At 49.9% G+C, this 9,033-nt stretch overlaps 1 protein-coding gene across 2 annotated transcripts; it reads right to left on the bottom strand.

Annotated features, from left to right (window-relative positions):
* Positions 1-494: 494 nt before the first annotated feature.
* On the bottom strand, positions 495-4,810 carry LOC136450991 (BTB/POZ and TAZ domain-containing protein 2-like). Of its 2 annotated transcripts, none has more exons than XM_066451702.1 (5): positions 4,502-4,810; positions 4,202-4,350; positions 2,036-2,357; positions 1,018-1,319; positions 495-919 (listed from the first exon to the last, which is right to left on the bottom strand). In XM_066451702.1, exons 1-5 carry the CDS (start codon positions 4,619-4,621, stop codon positions 769-771), a joined length of 1,044 nt encoding a protein of 347 aa, XP_066307799.1. In that variant the 5' UTR covers positions 4,622-4,810; the 3' UTR covers positions 495-768. The 2 variants fall into 2 exon arrangements, with proteins under 2 accessions (XP_066307799.1, XP_066307800.1); XM_066451703.1 differs by having other exon boundaries at positions 2,036-2,354.
* Between the last annotated feature and the right edge of the window lie 4,223 nt (positions 4,811-9,033).

The following is a 9,033-nucleotide window of genomic DNA, read 5'->3' as shown; positions in this document are numbered from 1 at the left end:
GTTGAGATAGGGAGTTGTTGGAGGACGGTTTTTTCAATTTTACCAAAAATATAGATTGGAAGTGGTTTTGGAAACTCTTCGAGATGCTAGGTTAATTAATAATGTAGTGCTATTTTCTGCTCCTTGTCTTTCCTGGCCTTAGCGTATCTTTCTTTCTTTTTCTTTTGAAAAAAAAAACTTTCTTTCTTTGTCCCGCACTCTTTTTTGGGCTTTCAGGTGATTCAAGTAGCTTTCATAATCATAGCGCCATAGCCAATTGGCTTGTTCGCTTGCTGATGGCATTTTTATTATGATGTCTCCAACTTGTGCCACTAAATAAACTCTATAAGACCCTGAACTTTTTATGCTTAACGAAATCTTAGTAGATCAAATCTTTATCAAGAGCAAGTTGGATCATGAAACCATGATTGGAACCAAAAAAGAGGCTGGCGTTCATTCTGCGTTCAAGTCATTTTGGATTGATCGGTTTGTCAGGGTACCAGAATCCTGAAAGATATCATAAGACTATATTTATTTTATCTCATATTTCCCTACTATATGGTACATGTACATGCAGTTTTTACATCGACTTTCGGCTCACTGACTCCGACCTCGCTAAAAGAATTCTACCAACGTAGTAGATCACTGGGTGACAAAGTAGGCATGTACATAGTTCAACAGAGATCTGACATCTGAAAACAGACCAAAAAAAAACTGCTCACTCCAACCTCTCACTCACACTCACTAATCTAACTACCCCTAACCATCCCAGACTGCTCCTGCGTTTGCTCAGCACTGGGTGGAGGTGCTCGTCTGCTTCCTGTTGGCCAGAGAAGAGAAGACCCTGGCAGCCTTCACCTTCTTCACCAGAAGCCCCCATTTGTCGCCATCATCGCCGGCCTTGGCAGCCGCCTTCTCCTGCTCCTTCTGCTTAAACCTCCTGCACGGCACAACCACAATAATGTCAGGCGCGAGCTCACGTAATGGATTATGGATGGCGGCAACGAAGCAGCAACTAGTGAGAGTCGCGGCGCTTACATGCAGAGCGGGGTGTTGCAGCGGTCGGGGCGGTCGCAGAGCGCGGAGTGGAGGCGGAGCAGCTGCCACATGCGCTGGCACCGCGCGCAGCTCTTGCGGTGGCACTGGGAGAAGTGGCGGATGAGCAGCTGCAGGCCCCGGCACGTGGCGTAGCGCGCGCACGGCGCCGGCGCCGGCGCCCGCCCCGCCGGGCCGACCTCCGTGCAGCCCTCCGTGCAGATGTGGTCCAGGCAGTCCATGGCCTCGCTCAGCTCCACGTACACGCGCTGCTCCGCGCGCTTCCGCCGCCACTTGCGCCGCCGCTGCACGTCCAGAACCCAGCGCACATCGGTCAGTGCTTAGCTCACGAGGCTGGGTCGTAGTCGGTACAAAAAGAAAACGTGCATCGTGGAACTGTCCAACAAACGTAAACATGACGAAAGATTCTCCGTGCGACTTTTGAATCCTAACAATTGAAGACTGTTTGGAACTGCGTAGCCGCCAAGATTGCACTAACTTTTGTCAAACCAAGGCACAAAGGTTACTTGGTCTCGAGTCTTAAACGTGACCTGGCCTAGAAACTGTGTTCCAGGTCACGATTTGTCTACCCAGATGAAAACGTTTAAAAAACAGAGGCGGAAAGGCAAGGTAAGACGTCGGAGAGATGTGAACATTCGCCGACCATTCGGCGTGGACGGCCGGGCCGCCCTGAACCGCCCTACACTGACGCACCACATAAAAAAACACTCGCGTCATGGCCTACGCGCACGAACGCGACACGGAGGTCCGACCATTTCCTGGAACAAAGCTTGACGCTAAAGAAAGCATGCTCCCCACCCCACTGCCGCACGGCGACAGGCCGGCGTGCGTCATCATTCATGCATGTTAATTTCCTTGCACTCGCACTTCCATTTGGTGCGTGCGTGCAAGGCTGCATGCACCTGTCAGATTTACATGATCGTGGTCCGGTAGCAGCAGTCCAGCGGCCGGGCGGTGGAGTGGAGAACAGGAGGAGGAGGAAGAAGGAAAAAAAACGTACCATGTCGGCCTCGTGCAGGCGCTGCAGGACGTGGAGCTCCTGCCAGGGGTCGTTCTCCTGAAGGAAGCGCCAGGCCTCGGTGCGCTCCACGGCGGCGAACTCCTTGGCCAGCAGCCTGGCGCAGCGAAGGTGCAGGCGCGGCGCGTCGCAGAGGTCGGCCAGCTGCAGCACGTCCACCACCGAGTCCGCGGTGAGGCGCGCGCCGATGGCGCCCTCGCACGCCCGCTTCAGCCACGGCACCTGGTACGCGTGCGCCAGCACCAGCACCTGCACAGCGTGCTTCTCCATGTCATCCTCCTCCTCGCCGCCGTCGCCGCACCTGCTGAGATGGTTTTTGTTGCCGTGTTAGTTAAGCGCCGCGCTCGCACATGATCGTTCGTACTTCGTTCGTCATCAGCAAAATTTAAAATAAGCACAGCAGTCTAGACGCTGTTTAGTTAGAGAACCTGACAATTCCTGTGAGCCACAAGAACGTGTAGTAGTGTGGTCGAAGAATCTTATAGTACTCCTAGCTACCTAAAGAAGAATCTTATAGTACTCCTAGCTACCTAAAGAAGAATCTTATAGTACTCCTAGCTACCTAGGCCTTGTTTAGATGCAAAAAATTTTGCAAAATGGCTACTGTAGCGTTTTCGTTGTTATTTGGCAAATAGTGTCCAATCATAGTCTAATTAGGCTTAAAAGATTCGTCTCGTGGATTTCGTCTAAACTGTGTAATTAGTTTTATTTTTTATTTATATTTAATGCTTCATACATGCGTCCAAATATTCGATGTGACGGAAAATGTGAAAAATTTTGCAAAATTTTTTGCAAACTAAACTGGACCCTAAAGAATCATATGGAGTAACTTGTAGTAGTAGTAGTGTGGTAGAAGAATCTTCGACAGGCTCCACAAGAATATTCGCCCAAGGCGACGCTGCGATCGTCCGGGCGGTCCCTTTCTCGGAATCCACATGTAGCCACGTAGGCCAAATAAGAATTCCCAATCCACGGCAAGCAACACCACGATGATAGCAGCCGCGGGCAGTGGTCCTCCTCGGCCCGGCGGTCACCCCCGAGCCAGTCGTGCGCTACGCGATGACGCGCACGTCGGCCGGGGAGGGTCCAGCTCCAGCCGTCGTCCAGGTGCAACCGGGCAGGCGCTACCCACACCCCACACCAACCAGGCAACCTAGCGGCGGCGAAATAAATAAAAAAGGCCGCGCTTTAGACGCCATATGGACAGTCAAAATAGGTAGTCAGGGATCTAAAACCAGCCTTCAACAGAGTACATATATAAAAGACCTATTTTGGATTGTCTGAGAAGCACAACCCAAATATGGATATACTATCTCTTGAAAACCTATTTGTAGAAAGAATTCTCTTTTATGTCTTGTTCTTGAAAAAGATGCCAAATATATATTGAACATCGAGTGAATCTTGTATTTTTTTTTTGTGTGTTGTTGTCCCCCCTATTCGCCGCCGGGAAAGCCACGGGATTTTTTTCGGCGATTTCCGGCGTCCGCCGCGGGGTGTTTGTGTGGCTCTGGTTTACCAGAGGGGTTCGGCGGGCGACGTGGCTGCCGCCGACCCGGGACGTGACACTGACAAATGGTGATGAGGCACCCCACCCAATCTAATCAGTCCCATTTGCGAGCAGACCCGGCTCGGTGATTGGATGGTGCAGGAAAAAATATCAAGGCAGCCGGGATCTGTCTTGATCGACCACTACGATTCACGGACTGGTTCGTTGAACCGACGAGTGCTCAACTGTTCAAATGCATTTCGATTCGTATTTTATATAGATAGATATATATGTAGTATCTAGTAAATGTTTTAATTTGGGTGCAATGTTTTTCCGATGGAGAGCTCGATTGGTGTGGTAGAATTTGCTAGCACATGGACTTACTATTCCTAGAACGTTGGAAACAAATCATCTCGAAATAAATAAAGAATAAAAAGTACTCCAATATATAGATTAATACAAAAACGCTTGTTGATGATGTCTAAGAATAAAGGTTGATCTTCCGGGTTGTTGCTAATAATCGTGTTTCCATGGCTTGCCCAGCCTCGCAAGTAAGGGACGTGTGCGAAAACAAGACTAGCAACAGCAGGTCATCGTCATGCAATCCCATGGGGAGGCAGGAAGGAATTGAAGGGAGAAGACACAGTGTGTACGGACGTTACCTGCCGGCGTAGAGGAGGCGGACGAAGGCGGCCACGGCGGCGTCGGTGACGCCGCGGATCCGGACGACGGACCGGCCGGGCTTGCCGCTCTCCCTGTCCTTCTGGAGGCGGCGCTCCAGGATGCTGCCGAGCACCGGCGACGCCGAGGCCTAGCGCGCGCGGAAACCAGGACGAACACAACTCTCATCAGACGAGCGACCCAAGTTCGTTTGCGGGCGAACAGAGGAATGCGACAAGGCCCAAGGTAGAAGAACCGGTCGTCGGAGGGAACGGACGGCGTGGTTCGTTTCGGACCCTTACCAGAACAGAGGAATGCGCGGGGATCCTCCGGTGGCCGCCGGCGGTGACGACGTCGACGTCAGCGGCGGCGGCGGCGTCGCTGGCGCCGGCGCGGTAGCCGAGCCGCGGTGCCTCGCACATCTCCTCGTCCGGCGTGGACAGGCGAACGAATGAATCGCGCGCGACGGAAGGGTAAGAAAGCTGCGGGGGGATTTGATTTCCGAGTAAAATATCTGTGGACACGGGCCCGGGGCGGGGGAGGGAGACGTCGCAGCTGCTTGCGTGCTCTGGCCTCTGGGCTCGGGGGTGCCAGGCCAATTGCCGCGGGCGTCTGAACGCTTTTATAGGGAGAGACGGCTGGGGGACCTGGCCGGCACGGAGAGAGCGGGAGAAGGGAGAACTCCGCGCTGTCCCACGTTTCCAGACTTGCAGCGTAGCCCCGCGGGGGAAATGCGATTCTCACTAGACAAACGGCCTCCGCCAGTTGCCACCTCCTCAGGCTTCGGGGCTGGTCTTTGCACATGCTTTTCCTGCTGCTCGTCACCTCCTTCCTTTCCCGCTGTTAAAAATGACCAGCAGTATCCAGGCGTTGCGTGGGTGTGTCCTCTGAACGTGCTTCGCCTATGATGCATCATCGGTGCTGTTGTGTTTTGTGGGTGTATCGCTGAAATAGTATGTTAAATTCCTCTCTTTTTTCTTGATTGAGCGACAAAGCTTCTGCATTTTCGTTAATTAAAAGAAATATATACGTGCACGAAGGAACCAAGTTTCCTGATGCATTTTCGTTAATATAAGTGACGGAGGGTGGATCCCGCAAGACGACCATCTGATGGATCGATCACCCGCTGCGAGAAGCGAGCGAGGTCGAGGGGTCGCGAGCACGAGGAGGCAGAGGCCAAAACGGCTCTTGGAATGAGGAAGCGCCACATGTGGCTGCCGCCGGGGCCGACGTGGCGCGCCCGTGGCCCCCATGCAGGCCTCATCTGTATGCCGCGGCATGGGCCAGCCCCTTTTTTTAGAAGCACAGCCAGGTAACAGCTCAGCCTCAGCCGCTACGAGCGGCGGGCCTAGTAGCACTCTAGCAGTAGGATTAAACCGTCTGACGTGGCAGCGATTAGTTTACCTCCCACCACCGGAGTCCGGAAGGGAGCAGAGCAGGTCAGCAGGTGTGATGCTGCCTGCTGCCGGGATTTAGCTCAGCCACATGCATGTATGTCGAACGTGGCGCCTGGTCTGGGACCTGCAAGGCTCTTATTACATCTCTCTTTATACTGCTACCACGCTGACCTTGGAGCGCTGTCTGTTTGCGTCACTTGCAAATATCAATAGACACAGAGTTAGTAAAAAAACAATAGCTCGAGAGGGGCCGGATCGACATGCACTGCCGATTAATATTAGCGCGCGCTTTTTGCCTTTTGGTTCTTCAGATGTCCGAGGAGTCGAAGAACGGAGATCGACCGAGCATGCCGATCGTGGAAAAAGCGCCGCTGTTTTCATTTTGGCCAAGCAAGCATCATTCATTTCATTCTCCAGCGCTAATACGCCAAGTCGGCAGTCAGTAGCTATCGTTCCCATGCGAGGATTGAGGTTATGTGCATAACCTGTCTCCAAGAATGTGTCTCCTTGCGCAGGCTTAATTTGCATAACCAAAGCAAATGCAATGCAATTTCTACGAGGCTCCAGAGTCCAGATGAACAACTTATTCCTTCGTTCGCTTCCATCGTCGCGAACTCGCGTCATTGGATTGCTGCCATCATTATCACCTGAAATCGATCGATCTCTCTACAGATATCTGATCACTACGTTTACCGACCGGGTAGGGCATGGCGGCATGGGTTTCCCTGTCATTTGCCGTTTCGCATCACGGTATCAAACGCAGTGTCATGTGTGTTTGCCCCTTGGAGGAGGTACTCCGGCCCCTGCGGCCCTGACTCTCCGCGCCTCTTCCATCCACACAGTGCACCACTACAGGACGTACCAGCAGCAGCGACTGCTACTCTGCTAGTTCCTGAGACAATGACGCGCTGGGGCCACCCTAATCATCCTGCCGTTTATGGGGCGCTCCGTGTTAGTCTCCAGAGATCACCTAGAGTAGCATCTAGTCGGGTGGTTCTTTATATTTAGGACGAATAAATAGAAATCCTAATGAACCATACTATAGAGTGATAGAGAGAGGAGAGTGGATGGGAGTGTACAGACCATCGGAGGGCGCTGTCGAGGAGGATCCGGTCATCTCTTTGGTCGGTGAAGCTCTGCGCACGGGCAGCGATGGTCGGAGAAGAGTTGGTGAAGTCCGGCGATACAGTGGCGGTGCAGTAAGGCCGACGGTGATGACGGTGGCGTCTTCCCGTCGCTGGCTGCGCACCCTTACGAGATCGGACTTAGGGTTTGTTGGTGGGGCGGAGTGGCTCACGGCGAACCTCGTACTATGAGCCGCCGCCCCCCCCCCCCCCACTTTATATAGCGCAGTGCGACGGGGGCCCACCAACCATGTAGGGTTGAGCGTCCCCGATCAGGGCGCGTGACCAAGGCCCAATAGGCCGTTGGGCTTATTGGCTGGAAGATCATTCCAATATTCTCTCCCTTGATCTCACACTATTACTTTTATCTTTAAACTTTAAACTTCAATCCTTTTCTCCTTACTTATTTCTTCACAGATGATGCATAGAGCATGTTTCATCGTCACGGTCAATCGCCGATAGATTTAACAGCTACAATGCACATCTCTGATCTGAAATAAATACTTTAACTTTTGGGCCCTTTATACCAGGAATCATAGACTTTTCCTTAAACCCATGCCAGCTATATATTCTCTGAACACGTTGGGTGGTAAGCCTTTTGTAAGCGGATCTGCGAGCATCTTTTCGGTACTTATATGTTCAAGACTTATCATTTGATCCCGGACTCTATCCTTCATAACATAATACTTTATGTCAATGTATTTGACAGCACCACTTGACCTATTGTTGTGAGCATACTGTACTGCTGGATTATTATCGCAGTATAACTTCAGTGGTCTATAGATGTCGTCAACCACTTTCAAACCGGGTATGAACTTCTTTAGCCAGTTCACCTGCCCCGTTGTCTCATAACACGCTACAAACTCAGCATACATTATGGATGATGTAGTGACAGTTTGCTTTGAGCTTTTCTATGAAATAGCTTCTTCTGCGAGAGTGAATACATATCTTGGCGTGGATTTTCTATCATCTCCCGCATAATTAGAATCCGAGTACCCCACCAATTGGAGAGATTCTGATCTTCTATACGTCAACATGAGGCCTTCCGTACCTTGCAAATATCGCAAGACTTTCTTTACCAATTTCCAGTGTTCCATTCTTGGATTACTCTGAAATCTGCCAAGCAACCCGGTAACAAAAGCTAAGTCAGGGCGCGTACATATTTGAGCATACTGTAAGCTTCCGACAGCTGAAGCATATGGAACCGCTTTCATTTGACCGAGCTCGTACTGGTTCCTCGGGCATTGAAAATCCCCATATCTGTCGTCCTTGACTATAGGAGTAGGCGATGGACTACATTTATGCATACTGAATTTCTTTAAGATCTTTTCAATGTATGCCTTTTGTGACAGTCCTAATACCCCTTTACTTCTATCTCGGTGAATCTCGATCCCTAGAATGAACGAAGCTTCACCAAGATCTTTCATATCAAACTTTAAGGACAAAAACTTCTTTGTCTCCTGCAACAGACTCACATCACTACTAGCAAGTAGAATGTCATCCACATATAGAACGAGGAAACTAAATCTCCCATTCTTAAACTTTGCATAAATACAATTGTCCTCAACATTCTCTTTAAACCCAAAATTCTTTATTGTTCTGTCAAACTTCAAGTTTCACTGTCTTGAAGCTTGCTTCAATCCATAAATGGATTTCTTTAGGTGGTAACCCATTCTTTCCTTTTCTTCTACAACAAAACCTTTTGGTTGTGCCATGTAAATATTTTCCTCTAAATCTCCATTTAGGAATGTCATCTTTACGTCCATCTGATGTAATTCTAAATCATAATGTGCACTAATGCCATTATAATTCTGAGAGAATCCTTACATGAGACTGGAGAAAATGTCTCATTGTAATCTATCACATCTCTTTGTGTAAAACCTTTCACCACAAGTCGCGCTTTAAACCTTTCTATATTCCCTCTGGAGTTATATTTTGTTTTATAGACCCATTTGCAGCCTACTGTTTTGGCTCCTTTAGGAATTTGTTCTAAATCCCAAACACCATTTGACATCATAGATTCCATTTCATCTTTCATAGCTTTCAACCACTTTGATGAGTGTTCGCTTCTTATGGCTTCTTCATATGAGGTGGGATCACCCTCCATATGAAACTCTTCAGTATTATAGATTTCATAATCATTAGAAATAGCTGATCTTCTAACTCTTTGAGACCTTCTAAGGCCTCCACATTTGGCACACTTTCTGTTTGAGGCTGTTGTTGCTCCCCCTCATGTGTGGCAATAGGTTCTGTAGGATTCTGAACCATGGGTTCCTCATCCTCATTTGTTGTTGCCATAGGAGGAATAACAAC

Source organism: Miscanthus floridulus, chromosome 5 (assembly GCF_019320115.1).
Source record: "Miscanthus floridulus cultivar M001 chromosome 5, ASM1932011v1, whole genome shotgun sequence".
NCBI classification, from domain to species: domain Eukaryota; kingdom Viridiplantae; phylum Streptophyta; class Magnoliopsida; order Poales; family Poaceae; genus Miscanthus; species Miscanthus floridulus.
The sequence above is the reverse complement of the archived record's forward strand: the minus strand, read 5'-3'. Positions and strand labels throughout refer to the sequence as shown.

What these genes read in the sequence shown, in the direction of transcription:
- LOC136450991 (XM_066451702.1), bottom strand. Translation starts at nt 4,621, where the DNA reads ATGTGCGAGGCACCGCGGCTCGGCTACCGCGCCGGCGCCAGCGACGCC. An exon ending in CCGCGCATTCCTCTGTTCTG is followed by an intron (nt 4,351 to 4,501) that starts GTAAGGGTCCGA and finishes CGCGCGCGCTAG; the next exon opens with GCCTCGGCGTCGCCGGTGCT. An exon ending in TGCAACACCCCGCTCTGCAT is followed by an intron (nt 920 to 1,017) that starts GTAAGCGCCGCG and finishes TGTGCCGTGCAG; the next exon opens with GAGGTTTAAGCAGAAGGAGC.